The sequence below is a fragment of the Trichosurus vulpecula genome, chromosome 7 (assembly GCF_011100635.1).
Source record: "Trichosurus vulpecula isolate mTriVul1 chromosome 7, mTriVul1.pri, whole genome shotgun sequence".
NCBI lineage: Eukaryota > Metazoa > Chordata > Mammalia > Diprotodontia > Phalangeridae > Trichosurus > Trichosurus vulpecula.
The window spans coordinates 346110-372041 of NC_050579.1; the positions used below are offsets into that span (position 1 = coordinate 346110).

General features: G+C 40.6%; 1 protein-coding gene across 1 annotated transcript in view; it reads left to right on the plus strand.

Annotated features, from left to right (window-relative positions):
* The window catches only part of GIGYF2 (GRB10 interacting GYF protein 2), a 164257-nt gene that overhangs the window by 43034 nt on the left and 95291 nt on the right, over nt 1-25932 (plus strand). The window contains exons 3-5 of the mRNA XM_036766633.1: nt 10171-10254; nt 20256-20385; nt 21806-21901. Of these exons, the coding sequence (XP_036622528.1) occupies nt 10214-10254; nt 20256-20385; nt 21806-21901 (267 nt within the window). The 5' untranslated portion in view covers nt 10171-10213. The remainder of the gene's footprint in view (nt 1-10170; nt 10255-20255; nt 20386-21805; nt 21902-25932) is intronic.

A 25932-nucleotide genomic window follows, 5' to 3' on the forward strand; every position in this document is an offset into this window, starting at 1 on the left:
CTTGAGGATCTAGAAGGCCACAGGTTCCCCACCCCTGCCACTTAAGACCCTTTAGACTTAAGGTATAAGCCTAGTAGTCAGTGTTACAGGGTCATAGGGTATACACAACTTAGTGAGTTTGGGAGTTCTCATTCCATTTGATATCCAGAATGGCTCCCTCAGTTCACACCTCTACCATCAATTCATTGGTAATGGTATCTCCTCAAATCCTCTCCAAGAACTGTAATTTTCTTTTTAATCTTTGCTAATCTGATAAGGGTAGAATTGATTTCATTTGCATTTTTTTTAGTAATTACTTTTGGAACATTTTTATCATTGATGACCTAAATTCCATCCTTAATGACTTCCTATGTCTTCAGACCAGTATCATAGAATGGTTTTTGTTCTTATATATTTTTTAAAAATTATATGTCTTGGATGTTAAGCCTTTATCAGAGAAATTTGCTGCAAAGATTTTTTTTTCTCAGTTAACTGTTACATCTTAGCTACATTATGTTTATACAGAAGCGGTTCAATTTCATGTAATCAAAATTGCCTATTTATCTCTTGGTACAAATTTTTCTCGGGGATCTCCCTGTTCCTCTGACTTTCTTATGATAAAACTTTTTTTTTTTCCAGAGGGAAAAGATTTCTTTAAACAGCATGCTTTTTTTCTTAAATTTATTTATTTATTTTTCGTTTACCACACACGGTTCTACATAGTTTTGAGTTCCAGATTTTCTCCCCTCCCTCCCCCCTCCTTCCCCAAGACGGCATGGAATCTCATATAACTGTCATGTATAACTTCGCATTGAATTAATTTAAGCACTAGTCAAGTTGTGGAGAAGAATTTTGACCAATGGAATGAATCATGAGAAAGAAGAAACAGAACCAAAAAAAAAAAAACCAACCCAAAAACAAAAACAAAAGAGAAGCAAAAAAGGCGAGCATGTAGTGCGCCTCGATCTGCATTCAAACTTCACAGTTCTTTCTCTGGATGAAGATAGCATTCTCCATCTTGAGTCCCCTGGAGTTGTCCTTGCCCCTTAGGTTGCTGAGAAGAGCGCAGTATGTCAGGGTTGGTCCTCACGGGATCCATATATCTGTGGCTGTGCACAGCGTTCTCCTGGCTCTGCTCCGCTCACTCAGCATTATGTCGTGTAGGTTTTTCCAGGTTGTTACGAAGTCTGCATCATCCCCATTTCTTATGGCACAATAGTATTCCATTACCTTCATATACCACAGCTTGTTCAGCCATTCCCCAATTGATGGGCATCCCTTTGATTTCCAATTCTTGGCTACCACAAAAAGAGCTGCTATAAATATCCTTGTACATATGGGTCCTTTTCCTGCTTGTGTGATTTCTTTGGGATACAACCCTAGAAGTGGTATTGCTGGGTCACAGGGTATGAACATATCTATAGCCCTTTGGGCATAGTTCCAAACTGCTCTCCAAAATGGCTGGATCAGCTCACAACTCCACCAGCAATGCAGCATGTTCCAATTATGATAAAACTTTTTATATCCAGGTCATGTATCCACTTAGAGCTCTTTTTGGCATACGGTGTGTGATGTTGGTCTAAATGTCTCCTTTTTCCAGATTGCTTTATAATTTTCCCAGCATTTTTGTTGAAATGGGAAGGGGAGAAATCTTGTTACTTGGATGTCTCACTCATTAGAATATCAGTTCCTTGAGAACAGGGACTGTCTTCTTTTCCAAAGTATCCCCAGTGCTTTGTACTTTGTAAGTCCTTAATGTATGCTTTAATCTTTCCTTCCTTTCATCTCTGGCCAGTTTCCTGCCTTGGTGAAGGGGAAGATGTCTAGACCTGAGTCCTGTGAAAGGACTTCACCCTAAGGGTGTCTAGGGATGTTATTGATAACCTACCTGAACTCATTCCTCAGTGATTAACAAACTCCCTCCTGGCCATACCTTTCTTATTCCAGTGATTCTTTTTTTTTAATTTTTAATTTTATTTAATTTTATTTTAAATTTATTTATTTAACATATTTAGTTTTCAGCATTGGTTTTCACAAGAGTTTGAATTACAAATTTTCTCCCCATTTCTACCCTCCCCCCCCACTCCAAGATGATGTATATTCTGTTGCCCTGATCCCCATTCAGCCCTCCCTTCTGTCATCCCACTTCCCTCCCATCCCCTTTTCCCTTCCTTTCTTGTAGTGCAAGATAAATTTCTACACCCCATTGCTTGTGTATCTTATTTTCTAGTTGCATGCAAAAACTTTTTTTTTGGTTGTTGTTTTTGAACATCTGTTTTTAAAACTTTGAGTTCCAAATTCCCTCCCCTCTTTCCTTCCCACCCACCCTCCCTAAGAAGTCAAGCAATTCAACATAGGCCACATGTGTATCATTATGTATAACCCTTCCACAATACTCATGTTGTGAAAGACTAACTATATTTTGCTCCTTCCCAACCCATTCCCCTTTATTGAATTTTCTCCCTTGACCCTGTCCCCTTTCCAAAGTGTTTGTTTTTGATTACCTCCACCCCCATCTGCCCTCCACTCCATCATCCCCCCTTTTTTTTTTTTTATCTTCTTCCCTCTTCCTTCCTGTGGGGTAAGACACCCAATTGAGTACGTATGGTATTCCCTCCTCAGGCCAAATTTGATGAGAGCAAGATTCACTCATTCACCCCTCACCTGCCCTCTCCCCTCCTCCCACAGAACTGCTTCCTCTTGCCACCTTTATGTGAGGTAATCCACCCCATTCTATCTCTCCCTATCTCCCTCTCTCAATATATTCCTCTCTCATTCCTTAATTTGATTTTATTTCTTTTAGATATCTTCCCTTCATCTTCAACTCACCCTGTGTCTGCTCTCTCTCTCTTTATATATATATATATATATACATACACATATACATACATGCACATTCACTTATATACACACACACACACACACACACACACATAAACATATGTATATATATATGCATATTCCTTTCAGCTTCTATGATATTGAGGTCTCATGAATCATACACATCATCTTTCTATGTAGGAATGTAAACAAAACAGTTCAACTTTAGTAAATCCCTTATGATTTCTCTTTCTTGTTTACCTTTTCATGCTTCTCTTGATTCTTGTGTTTGAAAGTCAAATTTTCTGTTCATCTCTGGTCTTTTCACTGAGAAAGCTTGAAAGTCCTCTATTTTGCTGAAAATCCATATTTTGCCTTGGAGCATGATACTCAGTTTTGCTGGGTCGGTGATTCTAGGTTTTAATCCTAGTTCCATTGACCTCCGGAATATCCGAAGCCCTTTGATCTCTTAATGTAGAAGCTGCCAGATCTTGGGTTATTCTAATTGTGTTTCCACAATACTCAAATTGTTTCTTTCTGGCTGCTTGCAGTATTTTCTCCTTGATCTGGGAGCTCTGGAATTTGGTGACAATATTCCTAGGAGATTTCTTTTTGGGATCTATTTGAGGAGGCGATCAGTGGATTCTTTCAGTTTCTATTTTGCCCTTTGGCTCTAGAATATCAGGGCAGTTCTCCTTTATAATTTCTTGAAAGAGGATATCTAGGCTCTTTTTTTGATCATGGCTTTCAGGTAGTCCAATAATTTTTAAATTATCTCTCCTGGATCTATTTTCCAGGTTAGTGGTTTTTCCAATGAGATATTTCACATTGTTTTCCATTTTTTCATTCCTTTGGTTTTGTTTTATAATATCCTGGTTTCTCATAAAGTCACTAGCTTCCACTTGGTCCAGTCTAATTTTTAAGGTAGTATTTTCTTCAGTGGTCTTTTGGACCTCCTTTTCCATTTGGGTAATTCTGCCTTTCAAGGCATTCTTCTCCTCATTGGCTTTTTGGAGCTCTTTTGCCATTTGAGTTAGTCTATTTTTTAAGGTGTTGTTTTCTTCAGTGTATTTTTCAGTATTTTTTTGGGTCTCCTTTAGCAAGTCATTGACCTGTTTTTCATGGTTTTCTCGCATCCTTCTCATTTCTCTTCCCAATTTTTCCTCTACTTCTCTAACTTGCTTTTCCAAATCCTTTTTGTGCTCTTCCATGGCCTGAGACCAGTTCATGTTTTTCTTGGAGGATTTTGTTGTAGGCTCTTGCACTTTGTTGACTTCTTTAGGCTGTATGTTTTGGTCTTCTTTGTCACCAAAGAAAGAATCCAAAGTCTGAGACTGAATCTGGGTGTGTTTTCGCTGTCTGGCCATATTCCCAACCAACTTACTTGACCCTTGAGTTTTTCAGCAGGGTATGACTGCTTGTAGACTAAAGAGTTCTATGTTCCATGTTTGGGGGGGATGTGCCAGCTCTGCCACACCAGCACTTCTCCTTCTCCAAGAACCCTCAACCTGGACTGGACTTAGATCTTCAGCAGGCTGTTCACTCCTGCTCTGATCAGCCACTTAATTCTCCCACCAGGTGGGCCTGGGGCTGGAAGCAACAGCAGCTGTAGCTGCCCCACCTCCGCTGCCCTGGGGGGTGGTGGCTGAACCGAGAACTCCTTCCACTCCCGCAGCTTTTCCCACTAACCTTCTCTGCTGTCTTTGGTGTTTGTGGGTTGAGAAGTCTGGTAACTGCTGCAGCTCACTGATTCAGGGCCCTAGGGCCCGCTCCGCCCGGCCCCTGGTCTGGTTGGTCCGAGCAGCTCATGCTGGGCTCTGCTCTGCTCCGCTCCCAGCTCCGTGTGGGATAGACCTCACCCAGAGACCATCTAGGCTGTCCTGGTCTGGAGCCCAGCTTCCCTCTGCTGTTTTGTGGGTTTTGCAGTCCTAGAATTGGTTCAGAGCCATTTTTATAGGGTTTTGGAGGGACTCGGCAGGAAGCGCACTGCTTTCCAGCTGCCATCTTGGCTCCGCCCCCAGAAGTCTCTTATTCCAGTGATTCTGCACCCTCTGTGATGAATAGTCAAATCTTGTTCTCCATCCCTTACTGCCTGCTCCATTATTCCCATGCCCCTCTACCTAACACACACTGTTCTCTGCCCCTCATGTCCCATACTAAAGCTACTCACCCCTTCCAGTGTGCTCCCTAGAATGCCTTCTTCATAGGTCATGAACTAGATTTCATTTTTATCATTTCCTTTCTCCACCCATCTTCTGGCTCTTTCTAAACACCTATACCCTCCTAATGACATCCTCCTTGGCCACCCGTTACAGCTCTGGTTGCCCTTTTACTTTTTCCCTTCAACTCACTGCTCAGGGATAGGGAGTTGGATTCTTCCTTGCTTCCCATTGCCACGTCCAGTCTCTCAATATACCACCATCACTCAGTAACCTCTCCTCCATTGAGGTTCACTCAACCCATATCTACCAGCCAATCAAAATGCTATTATCCACTGCCTACTGACCTTCAGGACACTCCCTTTCTTTCCTTATTGAGTTCAGTGCTGGGCTGCTGAACAGAGCTGGGGGAAATCATGATCCCAGGCTCACTGGGTCCACTACAAGTTTATGTTATTATCCCCTCAACTGGGCTCTCACTGTGGCAAGGCAAGCTGTCAATACCTCCCGTATTTTCCACTCACACAGTAGCTTTTCCAAAGCTTTTGATCCTTCCCCAGATTAGGGGAAGCTCCCCAAACTCTCTTAATCAAGAATCTTGTCTAATGTTTTACTGAAAAAACCTGAAGCCCTTCACTGAGAGCTTCCTCATCTCATGTCATTCAGATGCCCTCTGCCACCATCTCTTCCTTCACCCTTGTCTCACATAATGGGGTGGCCCTTCTCCTTGCCACAGCCAACCCCTCCATAAGGGCAAGTGATTCCAGTCCGTCCTGTGTTGTCCTGTAGATTGTCCCCTCTATCATCTCGGCTCTGACTTATCTTCAGTCATTCTCTGTCTACTGGCTATTTCCCCACTGCCTACGAACATTGTCTTCCATTGCCCAAGTGGGCGTGGAGTGCTTTCTGGGGAAATTTTGGAGCAAAACAGAGGCAAGTAGTGACCCCTTTATATACCTAAGAAGTGCTGTGTGACTATCATTTGTTAAGCTTCTCCTCAGCATGCTTATGTGCCAGGAATATATACAAAGACAAAAACAAAACCTTTACCTTCATAAAGTTTTGTTATTTTAAGGGAAAAAACTGCATATGTATGGAGAATTAAATACAGAACATTTTTAGTATCGATATTAAGTAAGAGGCGGCACGAATATGTTTGTGTAGTGCAGTGTTAGCCTCCTAGTCAGGAAGCCCCGAATTTACTGCTGCTCCTGAGAGATGCTGACTGTGTGACCTTTGGCAAATCACCTAAAACTGAAATATTGCTGGAAATTCTGGAAGGTGATATTGTAGGCTCGGAAATAAAGAGGTGGAACCTCAGGAGCTATCTATTTCAATCCTCTTATTTTACAGTTGAGGAAACTGAGGCCCAAAGTCATGAAATGAATTATCCAAGGTTGTGCAGGTAGTGAGTGGCAGATAGTCCCTCTGACTCAAAGTCAAGATTATAACTGTCACTGTGTCACGTTACTTGCCTATATTCAGTCATAAATTTATTATTAAAGATGTCAGAAGGAGCTTGCTCTGTATAGATTCCTTTGGATATTAGGGAAGGTTTATTTTGTGAAAAGTTTAAGATTGGTTGAAACTTCATAACTTTTCCTTTATTTGTTATTTTTTTTAACCTCTTTCTCGGTTTGGTGGCTACTGTATCAAAAAGATACTGTACAAGAGGGGTGGTGGGAAGTGAGAGAAATGGAGAAACACTGTTTGGATTTTTACAGATAGATTGCTGTTTTGGTTTAGGGAGTTTCCTATTGAAGAAATCACACCTGTGTTCCAAAACGAAAAGATACAGTCACTGAGGGTAGGGTGGGGGAGAGCACTAACAATGGGGCGATCATGGTAGAGTTCCTGTGGGATCATTGTTTTTTGATTGTATACTTCTATCAGCAAAACATTTTGAGCATGCACCCCCATTATTATTTTGATGTAATTATTTTCATTTAATAAAAATCCTCTTTCCTTTCTTCCTCCCTTCTCACACATTGAAAAAGAAAGCAAAACAAAATTCTTGTAACAAATACATTTAGTCAGGCAAAACAAATTCCTGGATTGGCCATGTCCAAACTATGTTTCACCGCACTTTGAATCCATCACTTCTCTCTTGAGATAGAACATTGCATCAGGAATTCTTTAGATTCATGGTTGGTTATATTTACATTATGCATGTCATAAAAGTTTTACAAAAATAAAAGGATGTAAAGATGAAATATTTGATCCTAGAGTCAAAGGAGAGCCTTCAGTTTATTGAACAGAGGAAATGATATGTCCACACCTGCACTTTAGGAAAATCACTTTGGTAGCCTTGTGATAGATGGTTTGGACAGGAGAGAAACTTGAACAAGGCAGAAAGATAAACTAGGCGAAAGGGCCTTCATCAGAGTTGGGGCAGCATGGGAAGAGAGAAGGAACATGTATGAGTGATCTTGTGGAAGCAGAAATGATACACTTGGCAAATGATTGCTAACATGGGGTTAAAGATGGTGTTGGATTGATGTCCTTTTTATAGGGAGGTTTGGAAGAGAGGTGGATTTTGGAAGAAAGGTAATATAGTGAGATTTGTGATGCAGAACATGATCCCCTCCGTGCTTGCTCATGCTTTCCCATGCAGAACCAAAGCAGTGTGGGTCTTTTATAGACTGGTAACTGTCTTAGGGTACAGAACTTGACCCTGGGGAGTTGAGGCATCTTTCACATCCATAAGGTGATGGAGGAGAGTTAGGGGGTAGGACATGATGGAGTAGAGGGAAAAATTTTCCCAGCGGCCTTCATGTAGTTGTGGGTGACCAGATAGTGGTTAAGTTGTAACTGCCCAGTGGGGGCAGTCACAGAAAGAAAGGTTTGAAGCTTGCACAGGGAAAGGAGGGAGATGGGTTGGGTCAGTGTTGGTGGATGAGGGTTTTTTCGGAGACCGGCCCCATGACTGGTTATTGCTTAGTGGTTCACGTACCCCTTGGGATCAGGCCAGCCTTTTTACAGGCACCATTAATCCTATCTCCCACTGGCAACTGTTGTCTCCAGTGTCTCTCTCTGATCTTCCAAGGCTTGTCTGCTACGAACTTGCTCATATCTCCTCCATACTTGAAAAAACCCTCACTTGTTCTTGCCTTCTCCTCTAGGTAGTACCTCATTTCTTCTATTTCTTTCCTTGTATTCTTTTCCAATTTCCCTTACTAGCTTCTGGCCTCATTATTTAGTGGAAACTACTCTCTCCAGAGTTCCCATGATCTTGTAATTGCAAGATCTGGTGGCCTTTTCTTGAAAAGCTCTTACTCCCCTTGACCTTTCTTCAGCCTTTGACACTGTTGATTACCATCAGACTCTCTCCTGAGTTTTTGTGAAAGTTCTCTCTTCTTGAATCTCCTCCTCTTCATCCCACCATTTCTCTGTCCTCTTTGTTGGATCTGTCAGTGTCCATGGCATACTCATCATTTGATTGTGAGTGTTCCTAAAGCTCTTTCCTGAGCCCTCTTCTCTTTCTATATTTTCTTACTTGGTGACCTGAAGCAAAGACAACCAACTTACAACCTTGAGCCCCCACCTCCCAGCCACTGTGTTCCTGACCAATTATGGCTTATAATATAATAGGTATTTAATAAAATACTTATTGATTACTGATTGAGTAATTGGAATGGGACTTAAAAGAGGAAAAAAAGGAGGAAGAAAGAGGTAGCTTCCAAGCAACTGCAGAAAAATACCTGATTATAATCATTATTGATGATCATCAAGTTGGACTTCTTTTAAATTCTGATTTTGTATTAACTTTGATCTTTGTTATAACAGTCAGTAATCTGACTTGACAAAGTAAATCAATTTGGAAATTCCTCCCACATCAGGACTGAGTCATTTGCTGAGTAGAATGAGTTTCATTTTTTGGTGCTTACCTTGTTCAGTGCCTTCTAACTTTTCTGGAAGAAAATACTGGTAACTTATGATGTGAAAGTTCTGGGTAGTCTACCATTTGCCTTAAGTTTCTTCTGAGCCACAACTTTGCGCATTTCATGTCTTCCTTTATGCTTACTTTTTCTTGGAAGTTACTGAGTACTAAATATTTCACAGTTTAATTTATAAGATCTTACTGAGTTTTTTTTGTACTTTTTCTTTACATCCCAAGCCTGTGCTACCAATATTGACATAGAAGTTACAGTTATTTTCTTAGGAGTCTTTTTTTTCCACATCTATCAGAAACACTGTGTTATGAGATAACCAAAAGTCCTATGAAAAGATGTTTCCTGTTGCCTTTATATTATGATAAGACCAACGCTGCCACTTGCCAGTCAGGAGAACATGAGAGTCACTCCACTGAGTACACCATTTTGTTTTCTGGTGTCTTTTGTAGGACTAATGTCAGATCTGATACAATTCATTTTACAAAGAATACTAAGCGATAACTTAATTGTTATAGGTGATCACAAATGTGTAGATTCCTAACACCCTGTCTCCCTTTTTCTGGCACAGTCATAGCAGAAAAGGCAGAGGGGGTTCCTTAGAGAAGGCCCAGAGCCATTGTGTATTTCATATTGAATGATGCACTTGCCTGCTCTGTAGTGGATGTTTAATAAGTACTTGTTGATCAGTTCCCTGCAATTAAGAGAGCTGCCTGGCTACTGAGAGGTTAAGTGATTTGCCTAGGGCCACGCAGCCAGCCTGTGTCAGAGGAAGGGATTGAACCCAGGACTTTCTGGACTTCTCTCCTGCCCCTCAATGCCCTGCCATAGATCTAAGAGCCATTGCCAATGGTTGAGAACCTGAGAAGCCCCTGGAGTCCTCTTTTAGACTGCAGGTTCCTTGGTGTAAAATTAGAGGTGCTTGTATTTTAATGGTGTGTGCTATTTTGTCATAAATGGGGATGGAAAATCTCCATCATTATGATAATTAGAGGGTGGGTGGCAATAGTCGCCTGCCATAATACCTTTTTTTGTGTGTTATGGACCCTTTTGGCAGTCTGAGGCCCATGAAACCTGCCTCAGAATAAATGCAAAAAATGAAATACATACAATTATAAAAGAAACTAATTACATTGGAACAGTTATCAAAATATTAAACAAGTTCATGGATCCAAGGTTGTGAACCCCTGATTTAAGATTTCTGCCTTTTTTGAAAATATTAGTATATTAAGTTCCTAGTTCTCTAACTACAAAAAAGAATTTGAGGTTGGTCTCAACTCTGTGAGTAACTTTATGGTGATGGTCTTTTTTTTTTTTCCTAGGTATTTCACATAAAAAAAATCTCCTGTAAAAATTTTGAAAAGAATGGCAGCAGAAACTCAGACACTTAACTTTGGGCCTGAATGGTGAGTTTTTCCTTTTTTCTGTTTCATTAAACATTGAGTGATCTTGGGAAATGTACCTTCTGTTTCTCAGGGGACTATTACAGCTATTACTAATACTATAATATTTGCATACAATATATAAGAGAAGTTTGTGAGCAGAACAGTATTTGTAAGGCATTTGGAAAGATCTAAGAAATTCAGGGTGTTTTTATTTTTGGGTATGGGTCTTAGACTTTTGACTTAGATGAAAAATTAATATACTTGTGTGAGACCCAAGAAGATCTTTTAACCAGTGTTTGATTATCTGTGCTATTGGGGGAGAGCATTGCTCTAGAAGAACTCAAAGATTGGTCAAAAACAAATCTTTTGTTATAATCATTGAATGTATATAATTTATTTTTATAGCAATTTTATTTTCATAGATGTTATTCTCAAACTACTAAGCAGTTTAACATACTAGATTTTTTAAAAATTACTACTAATGATCCATACTTAAATAATTTCAAGTTGACTTCATAGTTGCTTATATTCAGAATATAGACTGTCATAGAATTTGAATTTATTGTAACATGTCGTGGTTAGTTTTTTCCTCCTGTAAATTGATCATTACATCCTTTCTATCATGGTTTGAATTGACGCATTTCTCATTCAATCTTTAACGTAACTCCTTTTGTGGTGCCAGGTGCTGTGTTTTTGTTTTTTAAATAGAAGCACCTGTGTGTGGTAGGAGTTTTATATTTTTCATATTTGAGAGGCGAGGTGCTGTAATGGATAGAAAATGGCCCTAGGAATGAAGACCACCTGTATTTTGTCCGTACATGAAATCATGTCAGGTAAAAAAAGAAATCCTCTTAGATGGTATTGATGGGATCAGTAGGGGTACTCTTCACTTTTTCAAATCCTAGTTTTTCATCCTTTTTAATCCTTTTTTAAGGTTATAATATTGTTTTATTCTTAAATTTTATTAATAGTTATGTTGTCAAAAGTATTTCCTGGTAAGTATACAGTCCCCTACTAAATACATTCCCAAAAGCCATTACTTTATCAATTATTTATAGAAAGAAAGGATCAAAGGACCCTCAGAGACTTAAGTTTGGTCCCTTCCTTTCAAGATGAGTAAACTGATTTGATGAACTATGTCCAGCTGCATGGCTTGGTGGTTGAACTGCACTATTGATATTTTTCATTTGTGGTTGGTTTGACCAATTATTTTCTAATTGTTGTGAACATTCCTTGAGGGCAGGGATTGTTTTTTGCTTTTATTAGTATTTCCAAGTATTAGTTAGAAATTCTGTGGTAAATAATTAAAGTGGTTAATAAATGCTTGTTGAGACTTCATGCCAAACTGGCTGCCTAACACCCCTGTTCTACCAAAACCCTGAAGTTTGTAGTACACTAATAATGACCAATTAATCCAGTAAGAAACTACAATAAAGGACTTCTTCTACCCCAGAATTGCATAGAAATCCATTTTACTGGCTCCCTGCTAACAAATTCACTTCCAGTTCAGGTCAGCACCCTTCGTTAACCAGGAACTGGCCAGAGACCTGACTATGCAGCCTACATAGTCATCTGTGTTCAGAAGCAATAAGACTGGAGGATTAGCCTTGAGGAAGCCCCAGTTGGGGATCTTAGAACCCTCAAGGAATGGCAGTAATGATGAATTCAGCGCCAGGTCTCTGTGGTCCTCAGTGTTCAGTCGTTGTTGAACCTCAGAGATCCAGGGGAGGCCAGACCTGGGAAAGTGGAGATCAATAACAAAACCCAAGGGACTCAGAGTGAAACCAAGCAGGGCAACTTCCCTCAACACCCCCCTGCCCACCCCCACCCCCCACCCCCCGGAAAAAAAAGAAAAACAGGTAAAAGGTCCCAATAAAGCTAAAGGTATGAGTAAGTCAAAGAAAATACCATCCAGTTTCAAAAATATTGCAATTCTAAATTTTATTTTTCATAAGGATTACATGAATACCTAGGAGAAATTAAATTATAAAAAATGAAATAAAAGATCTGGAGGAAGGAGTTGGAAGGTGAATGGTAGTTTAGAATAGAGAAACTGGTAAGCCTTGCTGAAGAAATAGGCATCTTGAAAATTAGGATTTGCCAAACTGAAATCAAGGATTCCATGAAATAGCAAGAAATAATAGAACAAAATCTGAAGACTGCAAAAGTAGAAAAAAAGATAAGTCATCAGATCAGAAGCAGATGATCTGGAAAACAGATCAAGAAGATATAATTTAATAATGATTGAACTTCCAGAAAACTATGACTTTAAAAAAATAAGAGGTCTGGTGATACTCCTTTTCAAGAAGTTATAAATGAACACTGACTAAACCTATTAGAATAAATAAAGGTAGAAGGAAGCTACCCATCACCTACTGAAAAGAATCCAAATGATTAAATCTCAGGAATATCATAGCCAAAATCCAGAGCTTCCACATCAAAGAAAAATACTACAAGCATGCTGAAAAAGGCAATTTAAGTACAAGGAACTAGAGTTAGGATCTCATAAGATCTGGTAGCTTACAAACACCAGAAGATCTGGACTACAAAATCCCAAAAGGCTTGAGAGATGAGTAAAAGACGTGAGAATAACAACATGCAGAGCCAAGCACGTATGATTCTACAGGGGGAAAGTGGTTCTCCAATGGAATAGGGGACTTCCAAGGATTCCTTATGAAAAGAACAGAGCTGAGAGGGAAGTTTGAAATTGTACCCAAGAGTCTAAACAGCCCTAGCAAGGTAAATCTATTTGAGTTTTTGGAAGGGGCTTACACTCTGATAGGGAGAGGAGAAGCAAATGTTTTTTCAGAACATTAATGACTTAAAAGAATATTGAGGGAGTTGACTAAGAAAACAGGACCTGAGGGTGAATTGGTTCTCTTCTGAAGGTTTGGGGAAAGGAGAGAGAAAGGAGACTAAAAGGAAGAATAGCGTAGAAACAAAAAAAGGGGGATACTTGCTCTTTCTCATGAGAGGGATGCATGAGAATTTTATACAAATAATGGAGAGAGTTTGGGGGCGGGGGGTGCAGAATAAATGTCGGATGACCTCACTCTTATCTGGACAAAAAAAAGGGAGGGTTGAAAACATACACACATGCAGTGAAATACAGATTCAACGGGGAAATAGCCAGGGAGGAGTATGGTTGGAGTGCAAAATGGGGAGGATAATTTTGGGGAGCAAATAATCATAAACCTAACAATCTTCCTGATTTTGATAGAGGGGCATAAAAGGGGGAAAAATGGAAAAGAACCCAAGTGGTGTGAGCCTTAGATTGCCTCTTAGACAATTGGAGAAAGGCTGAATAAACTGTGGCATATAAATATAAGAAAATACCAGTCCACAGTAAGAGATAATAACACATGGAGAGAATCCTGGGAAGTATGAACTTAGGGAAAACCAAGAGAACAATTTATATAAAGATAATATTGTAAAAAAAAAAACAACTTTGAAAGGCTTAAGAACTGATCAACCTTGTTTTCAGAGGATCTGGGTTGAGACATATTACCTATCTCCTGATAGAAGGGTAAGGCTACTGTATGGATTTCTTTTGTTTGATTCCACTTGTTTGTTACTTGGGTTTCCTCCTTTCCTTTTTCTCTTTAGTTGGAGGAAAGGGTTAACAGTAGTGATGCCAAGAAAAAGAGGGGCATTTTAACACTTTTTAGGATGCCCAAGACAGATTACATTCCAGGAGGACAAAAGCTTGTTAGTTCTTTCAGGTTGGATATGGAACATAGAGGGTTTGTGGGAACAGCCAAGTTTGGCTGTAACAGAAGCTCCCAGAGTGCAGGGATAGGTCCTCTTTTTGTGTCTTCAAGGGCCTAGCACAATTATTTATCCTCAGTAGGTTATTAAATATTTGTTGACATAAGTAAAAGAATTCATGAAAGGGAGTAGTAATGTGAAGTAAGGTTGGGAAATTGGATTTGATTCAGGGGCCTTGGATGCCAGCTTGAGGAATTTATATTGATATTACAGCCAGCTCTACCACACCAGCACTCCTCCTTCCCCAAGAACCCCCAACCAGAACTGGACTCAGTTCTTCAGCAGCCTCTGCACTCCTGCTCTGATCCGCCACTTAATTCCTCCTACCAGGTGGGCCTGGGGCAGGAAGCAACTGCAGCTGTAGTTCTGTAGCTGCCCCACCTCTGCTGCCCCCAGGGTGGTAGCTGAACCTCGAACTCTATCCCCCTGTCCCCAGCAGCTTTTCCCACTAACCTTCTCTGTTATCTTTGGTGTTTGTGGGTTGAGAAGTCTGGTAACTGCTGCAGCTCACTGATTCAGGGCGCTAGGGCACGCTCTGCCCGGGTTCTGGTCTGGTTGGCCCGCACTGCCCACGCTGGACTCTGCTCCGCTCCCAACTCTGTGCGGGATAGACCTCACCCAGAGACCATCCAGGCTGTCCTGGGCTGGAGCCCGGCTTCCCTCTGCTGTTTTGTGGGTTCTGCAGTTCTAGAATTGGTTCAGAGCCATTTTTAATAGGTTTTTGGAGGGACTTGGCGGGGAGCTCACGCTAGTCTCTGCTTTCCAGCCGCCATCTTGGCTCCGCCCCCCTCAATCTATATTGATATTAGAGAGCTAAAGAAGGTTTCAGTCAATGGAGGGATGAGGTCATATTTGTGTTTTGGGGAGAATATCTTAGAATCTGTGTGAAGAATAAATTAGAATGGGGAGAGGTTGGCTATGGATATCAGTTAGGAGGTTATTAACTGTAATCAAGGCAAAAGAGTGTATATGGTCTGAAGTCAGATTGAAAGAAGAGGACTGGGGCATTGAGGTGGAATTGAAGAGCCTTTGGCAACTGATTTGATTTGGAGAAACTGAAGGAGCAATATTAAAAGACCAGAAAAATAATAATAGTAACATTTCTTTTGGTTTTAAAATTTGCAAAGCACTTTACACAAGATCATGATTCTAAGAGGTAAAGTACGAAGATGAATATCAATGGAGTACATTTTAGCTATTCTACTCAAAGAATCAGCTTTCCTGTCACGATCTGTTGAAATCAATCTACCTTAGGATTTCCTCAGTTCTTTTCTTGCATAAACTCTAGGGCAGTACTCTCTTGATAGATTGTCTGGAAGAAGATAAATGACTTTAAACTTTTATGTCTTACAGAAAAATATTCAATCTATAAAACTTAAATTTCCCCTTTTATGTTTCTAAATTTTTTTTTTTTTTTTGCAGAGGGCAAGGCAGGGCAATTGGGGTTAAGTGACTTGTCTCTTGTCACACAGCTAGTAAGTTGTGTCAAGTGTCTGAGGCCGAATTTGAACTCAGGTCCTCCTGACTCCAGGGCCGGTGCTCTACTCACTGCGCCACCTAGATGCCCCTATGTTTTTAAATTGTAAAAAATTTTCTTTTCCAAATAATGAAGCTCTACCTTCTCTCCTCTTTCCCCTTCCCCACTGAAAAAGAAAGAAACATAAACCCTTTACAACAAATGTGCCTATTCGTGCAAAACAAATTCTTACTTTGACCATATCAAAAAAATTTATGTCTCATTCTGTACCCTGAATCCATTACCTCTCTCTTTGGAGATAGGTAGCGTGTGTCTTCATGGGTCCTGTGGAAGTGTGGGGTTGGTCATTTCATTGATCAAAGTTCTAAAAGTCTTTCATAGTTGTTTGCCTTTACAATGTTATTGTATAAATTGTCCTCCTGGTTTTGCTCCGTTCTCTCTGCATGAGTTCAGAGAAGTTTTTCCAGGTTTCTCTGAAACCATGCCCTTCGTCCTTTCTTACATCACAATAGTGTTCCATTACGTTCTGGCAGCATAACTTGATCAGCCATTCCCCAGCTGATGGGCCAGCTCCCCCTTAAGTTTCCTGTTCTTTGCTAGAACAAAGAGCTGCCATCATATGATTGATGTAAGAATGTCGGCTCCTTCACCTAGCACATAGTAGGTACCAAATAAAGATCTGTTGATTAGATTGATTGATTTATCACATTTGGATTTCGAAATTGAGGTAATTAGTGTAGACCCCCAGGACGTAAAGATGATTTTTTTTTGAGATGCTTTAAGTGCCTGATATCTTGGAGATTCGGGTGAGAGATTTTTGTGGACTGGGAGAGACGGTAGTAAGTATGTCATTAGTCTTGAAGCTTGTCTGTCTCAGTTCTATTGGCATGTGAGACTGACGCTGCAGGCACCATTTTATAGTGAATAGTAAATTCATAACTGTATTGACCATATTTTCTGTATTGTATTAAACCTCATGGTAAGCAGTCTGTCTTTAAAACCCAAAGTAGGAATTTTCAGTTACCTGATTTGGAATGACGATCTTGAAATAAGTTTCTTTTACATAGTCAGCTACCCTGGTTGTTGAAAATGAATCACTTTCCAAGCAGTAGGTGAGCCTGGCCATGTTCTGGATGCCCAAGGGGAGGACGAGGGCGGGACTGGGTTCTGGTGATTGATGAGCTGTTATGGATGATTTAGCATCATTAACAGCTGGGCAGACTTTTACAGCATAAATAATTGGGATTTGTTATGTGGAGATTTGTTGGTATTTGTTTGAGATAAGTTGCTTGCTTGATGCCTGGTGCAAAGAAACCCCTTGTTATTGAAATCATTGCATCAGTCCTGTACTGAGAGGTCTATTCACAGAGAAGGTAGCTGCCAACTCCTTTCCACTCTAAGGTCCTTTCCACATGACAGTTGTATAAGGAAACCATACTGTAATTTTATTACTTAGAATGAGGAACAAGAGCTAATTCTGTGTACTCTGTTATATTTTGTTATTTGCAAAGGTGAAAATGTATATTTCATTGATCAGTTTAAGTCAGAGATGTTACTATTGTAGTGGACCTTATTCAATTAAAATAATTTGAATTATGGAACTTTGAGCAGCCACCAGTTTTTCTCTGCTGTGCTACCTCAGTAGTTCTCATTAAAATGGATAATCCTTTCAGTGGTGGAGATTTAAACTTACCCAGACTTTCTCCTCTTGTGTATTTTTGTCTCTCTCCTTACAGGAATCCTGGTGGCCACCCAGCATAAAGGGAGCTTTCCTCTAGATAAGTGATAATACACATTGTTCTGACCATATATAACTCAGTGTAAAACAGTGAGCAGACAGCCCTAGTATAGTCTGCTTATTCATGAAATGTCTACATGTATGATTATACTAAGATATAATCATGCACAGCATTTTTAAAAATACACGAAAAGAGAACTTAAGGTTGAGATAAAGATAAAATGAACAATATTTTGAAATACCTTAATTTTTATTTTATAAATAAGATGTCCACTAAAATAAATAATTTTAAAAATGAAAACAGTCTAGTTGAGTGTGCTTCATTGTTTTACAAAATCTTATTACCCTTTGTGGTACAGTGATTCAAAAGTTTGATTTTTAGGTGAGTTTTATTTTGATACCTAATATTTAACTGCTGTCATGGCTGGAATACACATCTAGTAAAGAGACGTAGATCAGAAAAGAGGGAAGAAAGGCATCATTGACTGTACTTACTAAATCATGTTGCTCATTTTGTAGTCCCAGCAATTCTTTAGAGGTTTTTTTTTGAGATTGGCTAATCACTTGCCACTTTCTATGGTGCAAATCTGTTTTTGCAACTACCTAGAAGGTATTGTTAAATTAAATTTTAATTTAAGTTGTTAAAAATTGGCATTTTTAGCAAATGAGTTCAAAATGCCCTGAAACTCTTTACTTCAGATAATTTTAACAGAATAAAGTTTTTTAAAATTTGCAGATATGATAGTTTTGAATTTGTGACAAATTCACGTAATTCTTGGCTACAAGTGTTTTATAAATCATGATGATAATGCATTTTACATGTATTTTAACTCATTTGATCCTCTCAAAAACCTTGTGAATAAGTACTGTTATCCCCATTTACACACGAGGAAACTGAGTCTGAGAGAATTGAATAGACTTCTCCATTCTCTAAGGCCACCCAGCTAGCAATGTCTGAGGCAGGATTTGAATTCCAATCTTCCCAACTCTTAAATCCAGTACTGTGATACTACCTCGCTGACTACATATGATGGCTTTGTATGACAATTATTTTATCTCCAATATTCATAAAGAGAAGGGTCATCATTAATTAATGGCTGTGAAGTTATATTTCCAATAATCTTCTTGGTAATTTCAAATTTTTGCTAGACTTTTCATCAGCTCTGATTAGATCAGCATTGTTTTTCATACCAGGAGTAGAGGTATGAGCCCTGCCATTTTCTTCTTTACTTTTGCTGGCATTATTAATATTAACTTCAATCTGCAGTTTCTTTGCAGATAACATTTCAAGCTAGTTATTTTGTGAAGGTTAGTATACTTCAAATTAGGTTGTGTAATCCATGAATTCACTTTCATGGGTATACAACAAAAATGATAGGTTACAGTATTTTAAAAGATGACAATACTAGCTAATAATTCACATTTCTGTAGGGCTTTGCAGAGTGCCCCTTACATAGATATTCCATTAGTTTTCTATTTTTTTTTTAAATTGAAAATCAGTGTAAGCTCTAATATTTTCTTTCCACTATGTTGTATCATCTTAGGTATCCCACTTTGGAGACTCTTGCTCTGGGTCCTTGTGTAGTGATGGGACAGAGCATGTGGACTGTCCATCTTGTCCAGCCCATCTCCATTTCTAGTCACACTCTCTTTGATTAATGTGTTGCAGCCTATGTACTCCTTTCTCATTGTCTTTTAGGTGTCCTGGGATTTTGATTTTTCAAAAACGATGGTACTCCAGCTTTATTTAAGAAACAGAATTGAATCGTGCAACATTTATTAAGTACCATTGAGGTGCCACTCACTTTTTCAGGTGTATAGTGAGAAGGACAAAGACAATAATGAAGCTGCCCTTATCTTAGAAGCATTATTTTCTGTGATGGGACAAAACATACATATAAAAGTACTGGGTGATTTGGGTGGGGCTCTAGTAGTTAGAGGGAGTAGAAAGGCCTCTTGTAGGAAGTGGTGCTTGAGCTGCACTTGAAAGGAAACCAGGTCTTAAAGAGGTCAAGATGAGGAAGGGTGCATTACAGGCATGGGGGCTAGTCACGTGCAAAGATGTGGAAATGGGAGATGTCCCCTGTGAGGAATAGCTAAGAAGACCATTTTGGCTGGCTCAGATTGCAGGGCTTGGGAGTGTTACGTTAGCTAAGTCTGGAAAGGGAGGTTGGAGCTGAGTTGTGAAGGATTTTTAGATACTCAGAAGAGGAGTTAACATATGATCCTACGGGTATCACGTGCCCCTATGTACTCCCCAGGCGAATCCATTGGAGTTGAATGAGTAGGTGAATGACATGGATAGATCTGTGCTTTGGAAACATTGTTAGCTTTGGAGAGGATCAAGATTCATAGCTGGGGCTCCAATTGGGAGGTGTTAGTCCAGGTGATAGGTGATGAAATGGGTGGGGTGTGAGGAGAGAGCAGGAGAGTGAGCAGTCAGGGATGCCATCCATCTTGCTAGTGACTAGAAGGGTGGTGGTTACCTTGACAGGAATGGAGAAACATTTGAAAGAGGGTAGGTTTTGGGGAAAGATGAAGAGTTTGACATAGCTCTGGCATGTGGGAGTGGTACTTAAGAGAAACTAGGGCTACATATAGTTTTGAGAGTCTTCTGTGATGATATTTAAATCCATGGGAGTTGATTAAGTCACCTAAAGAAAGAAGGTAGGAAGATAGGAAAAGAGGGTGTAAGACAAAGCCTTGTGTGATGCCCACTATTAAGGGGCAGGCTATGGATCATGGTAAGACAAAGGAGACGGAGGAATGGTCAGGCACATTGGAGGAACCCTAAGAGAGGGGACAGTGTATAGTGTCACCAAAACAGCGGACAGCAGTGACTAATGCCACACCAAGATAAGAAGGCAAATCACTGAGCAACGGCCTTTGTATGGTCTGGTTGGTTATAACTTCGATGGCAACTGATAACTGCATAAACGAAATCTTCAAAGAGTACGCTCGCTCAGTCCATATGAGTCTTCTATTGTGTGTGTTGACTGACTGTCTTCCTTCTCTTTTGCACCTCTGCTTTTCCTCCAGGCTTCGAGCTCTGTCCAGTGGTGGCAGTGTGACGTCCCCTCCTCTTTCTCCAGCATTGCCGAAGTATAAATTAGCGGACTATCGCTATGGGCGAGAGGAAATGTTAGCACTTTTTCTAAAGGATAACAAGGTAATCAGATGGGCTTTAAAGGAGAGGACCAAGACCTTTCCGTGATGATCTGTGCTTTGTCTCTCAAGGACGTTGTTTAGAAGGACGTTGGAGAACAGGCTTTACGCATGCATTGCCCCATCCCAACAGCTTTTTACAGTGCCTTTTTTCTCTCCTTTGAGTCAGCTCTGGCAGTACGCTGCAGCAGGGGCTTCCCCTGTGAAAGGAAAACTCTGCTTTTAGGTACTGCAGAGGTTCATTTCACTGCCTGAGGTAGACAGGAGAGCAGTTAGCCCTTGGTCTGCCTTTTTTTCCAGGTGGCATTTTCTCTAGATCTCCTCATCTCTTGCCTCTGTTCCCCTGAGTTGGAGAGAAGTAGTCCAGTCTCCTCCAGGACACCATGTGCCCTGCGGTGGTGGAGATGGGAGTCATGAGCTCTGGCATGGACCTTGTCCTGTTCTGGGCTTCCCTCCTCTGGCTCGATGTTACTAAAGCCTCAAACCTGAGTTTGAGGGCGTGACTTCCAAGCTCTTTTCCAAATGCAGCAGCAGCAGCAAAGATAACTAACATGTGGTGGTTTAAGGTTTCCCTGAGCTGTATATAGGTTACTTCATTGGAGCCTAACAGCAGCCCATTCTCTAATTCCCATTTTTCTGATGAGGGGACTGAGGCTGAGAGAAGTAAGTGACTTTCACAGGGTCATTTAGGCACCTGGCTATAATACAAGCAGCTCCATTTAAAGCACTCTTATATTTTCCATCAAAAAGTACAAATTTATGATGCACCTAGCTTCCTGATTTCTTGTGGTTGTTTGCTTTTCTTTATTAAATGATGTGACTTTCAGAGCTTATGAAGATGGCTGACTTTGGCCCCAGGGACTTTTTAATTTGTTTCAGAATTTAATTTATTTTGCTACCTTTTGTTTTTAAGTTACATTCATTTCTGAATATAGCCTTTCCTTTTCCCCAACCCAGTGAGCCCCGCCTTTTCAAAGGAAGAGAAAAAGAATAGTTCTGCCAGCAGCCTGTCCCATTGACCTGCTGGAATACGTGCCATCTTCCACCCCCAGAGCGCCCTTGCCTCAAAAGGGAAGGGTGTGATGGGCAGCCTTTCCAGCTCTCACCTCTAGAGTTTAGAGGCTTACCTTTTTCTACCACCTGTTTTAGAGTTGATACTAGGGGGACAGGGTGGGCAATTAGGTAAGTCAATGCAGGGTTCCGCCCCCCCCCCCCCCCCAATATAGTTTATAAAAGCTGAGACAGATTCATATGTCAAGTCAAGAAAATGCTTCTTAGCTGCTGGTCACATTTTCCTTGGAGAAATCTCTAGGTATTGGAGAGACTAATTAGTTAAGGAACTCTGCCTGCAGTAATTGGGGTGAGCCATCGGGCCTGGAGCATTTGGCTGGCGGTCATTGTCTGTGCTCTTCTTGCTTCTATAGATACCTTCCGACCTTAAGGATAAAGAATTTTTGCCTATTCTCCAGGAGGAGCCCCTACCACCACTGGCACTAGTACCTTTTACAGAAGAAGAGCAGGTTAGTGTCCATCTCTTTCCTCTGAAAATAAGAGTCTGGTTTACATTTAGAGGATAATGATGATAATAAAAAGAAGAGATTCCATTTGTGGCACTCTTTTGGGTAGCTCGAGTGCTTAGCATGCTTTCTTTTGACGCTCACAGTAACTGTTTTGAGCTGCTAGGTGGTACCATAGTGCATCGAGTCAGGATGATGCAGCATCTTCTTCCTTAGTTCAAATCTGGCCTCAGATACTTAATGGCAGGTCACCCTTATTTGACTCAGTTCCTTCATCTGTAAAATGAGCTGGTGAAGGAAATGGCAAACTCTTCCAATATCTTTGCCAAGAAAACCCCAAAAAGGGATCCTGAAGAGTCAGACACAACTGAAAAACAACTTAACAAGTCTTTTATATAGGTAGTGAATGAATAACCCCGTTTTTACAGAAGTGGAAATAGTTTCAGATGCAGTGGGAAAAGATCACATGTCCTGGAGGATCTGAGCAAACTCTTGCGGCTTTGACCCTGCCTAGGGGACCTGATGCAAATCAGTGAGCCTCTCTGGGCCTCTTGCCTTGCTGCTGATTTCTGTGTGCGTGGGTTAGGATTATTTGCTTTTGCATAGTAAGCTATGATGTGACTTAGAAAGAAGACCGGAAGATTGCTAAACATGGACCCAAGCACTTGTTATTAATGTGTGATTCAAGATATAATTTATTGCTACCTTTTGTTTTTAAGTTAGACTCATTTCTGAATCCTCCCCTACCCACTGAGCCTTCCCTGGTAAAAAGGTTTTAGAGAAGAGCAGTTCAGCCAAACGTAATCTTTTGCCTTGTCTAAAATGGGCCCGAAGCTTGATAACAGTCGTTGAGAGGCAGGATGGATCTGAGGTTGGGCAGACAGAGGCTATTGGACTCAGCCCTTCTTGATTCCAGCTCTGCTGCTCTTTTCATTAAATTGCACAACAAGATCACTGGGGGCCTTCTTCTCTCCATGTTGCGGGCCTTTTCCAACACAGTATTAAACATTATCAATACTCAAACTTGGACACATACCAAGTGCCCTATTGGCTTTCTCTATAAAACTGTGTTCTTTGACTTCTAATATGTAGCTACTTACCTTCAAGCTGGCTAGTTTGGCTTAGAGGTATTAGAGGGGTTGAATGGATGGTGTTGCTCAGGTTAGTGGCAGGTCACATGTTCTTCCAGACTTCTCAGGGGAAAGTACTCATGGGAAAGTAGCATTTTTCAGGAATGACTTGCCATGCTTATTGTCAACATTTAGTCCTCTTCTGTGTGAGATAGCAGCAATTCTGAATTTGCAGTCAGAAGACCTGGGTTCAAAATCACCTGTCATTTAATAGATCTGTGACCTAGGCAAGCCAGTTAACTTCTGTGACCTAGGCAAGCCAGTTAACTTCTCTACCTCAGTTTCCTTATCTGTAAAATAGGATTACCTGTAATCTGAGGAAGAGTGCTGGTTTTGAAATCAGATGATTTAGGTGTGAATCCCTGTTCTACTATCCATATGACCTAGGGCTAATCATTTGCCCTAGCTAGGCTTGATTTTCTTCTGAAAAATGAGGGTGTGGCACTCGATGATCTTCAAGGTTCCTTTTGGCTCTAAATTGAAGATCCTGTGGTTTCATCTACCTTACAGACTTTTTATGAGGATTGAGTGGGAGAATGGAAGTAAACAGTGTTATATAAATCTCAACTATTGTTACTAGACCCTGGGTTTGTAGCACTCCCAGTGGCTGGAGAGGAAAATGTGATTTCTGAACCCAGGATTTGAGCTCGGTTTTTATCCACTTTCCCTGACAGATCCTGATGAGCATATTCTCAGATTAACAGCGATTTCCATTCTATACCTAGAGAGTGCTACGGTCCTGATAAATAAAGCAGAAGGAAAATGACAGTCACAGGGCCCAGTCTTGAGGAGTTGACAGTTTTGTCAGGGAAAACAGAAGGAACTTGCTGAAGGGAGATCACCTTGGCCAGGTCATTGGAATGGTTCACTTGGAGCATTAACTGAAGAAGGGCCTACATTCTTCAGGGGCTGGCCTCATTAATCCCTATCATGTTATTGCCATGTTACCTGTTGATGTCATTATCTTCCTGATCAACACTCTCATAGTTATACCAATATTGGAGATAAAATAAGTAGCATATTTGAACATGGGTATGGTTTTTTTTGTTTTTGTTTTTTGTGCCGAATTGTAAAAGGTTTTCCACTGAGGCTGGAGAAGGGGAAGAACCCCAAGCCAGGAGAAGCCTCAGTGGTACTGGCTGCCATCTAGTGGAAGCTGTGAGAATTGCAAGCCTGTTCCACAGCAGGATACCAACCACTCTGCTGTCTAGGTGTTCTGTTACGGTCAGAAGAGTCACAAATACCTTTTTGGTATCCAGTGGTTGTCAGTTGGTTTTGAAGTGGCCACAGTTTTTGCAGTGTCACAAGTAGGTGCTTGGCAGCCCTTCCTCTCAGTAATTTCTAGGGATTTTATGTCTAGAATAATGATACTAGGAGATTTCATTTAATTTTTCTTATATATATATATATATATATATATATATATATATATATATATATATATATATATATATATATATATATATATATATATATATATATATATACTTGTTTGTCTCACAGGAGGATTGGGGACCTTTTCCTATTAACTATAATAAATCGACTAACATTGTACCTTAATAAATTCTTAAAGTTTGTAGCCTGTGTGGAAAAGGTAAGCAGCTGAGCCACATGGGCTTGGATGTGCAGGGCTCTGGGTCCTTCCCTGGCATCTGGCTTGCAGTTCTCTCTGCATCCACCAGATGGAGACCGGCACCAGCACGGGCTCACCTGGGCCTGGGGCTCTCCTCCTCCTCCTCTTCCTCCTCCTGCTGCCTCAGCAGTGCAGTGGGAAGTTGAGCCTTTGCTTTGCTTTGCTGCCTAATGGTAGGTTAGGGGAAGTAGAATACTGCCTCCTTAGAAGCTGCTTCCTGGACAGAACAGCACTGTATCTGATGCTGGCTTTCTGCTTCTCTAACTCTCTGCTCTATCTCCTAAATTCAAAGTCGTCTTTAAAAAGTAGCCAGTGGCTCCATAATTAGAATTGATTTGGGAGGGAGGGGCGTCTTTACTCTAGTACGGGGGTGGAATCTGCAGCCTCAAGGCCGCATGTGGTGCTGTACATCCCAAGTGCAGCCCTTTGGCTGAATCCACACTTCATAGAACAAATCCCCTCCGTAAAACTTGGACTCAGTCAAAAGGCTGTCTCTGAGGCCCTAGAGGGCCACAGGTTCCCCACCCCTGCTCTAGTATGTTTGTGATTTCTTAGGTGTGGGTGCCCTCTTGACATGAGTTTTTGTGGCTGGCCTTTGGAGGATGATTCAGAGCTTGGCCCATTTGGTCCTGGTGTGATGTACACAGAGTCCGGTACCAGGCCAGTGTGGGGAGCCTTTCAGTATTTCCTGGCAGGAAATAGTTCAGATGAGGAAACTAAAACTCAGAGAGATTAAGTGGTTTACAACTCCACCTGTGCATATGTGTGTGGGTGCGGGCACATGTATGTATGGTTATGTGCAAAAACACACAGAGCCAGGTTCTTGATGGGCTTTTTCTCTCCTCCCTTTCCAAACTTTGACGTTGAACAAACTGGTTTATGTACAGGGGTTTCCTCACAAAAGATACTTTTTTCTCTTGGTTTAGGATTAAAAAATAAAACTTGGCAGGGCCAAGCTAAATATGAGCAGGGTAGTTGCATCATTTTTCCTGGTCATTTGGGCATAACTGTGACACTGAGTGCCAAAGGGCTAGCCTCAGGCCTGATGCTCTCAGTCCATTCAGCATTTTTCCATTTCAATTGGTTATTTAGGCTGCAGTTGAGTTTACAAAAAGAGAGATATAGAAGATAAGGCATTTCAGTTCAGGTGAAGGGAAATTGATAGTTTTGAAAAAGAGATAGTATCAGATCTGTTTTGAAGCTTATTAAGGGGCCTTCCTTGGATTTTTGAGTTAGAAATATTTATTTGATTACCCTTTTCCTGTGCTTTT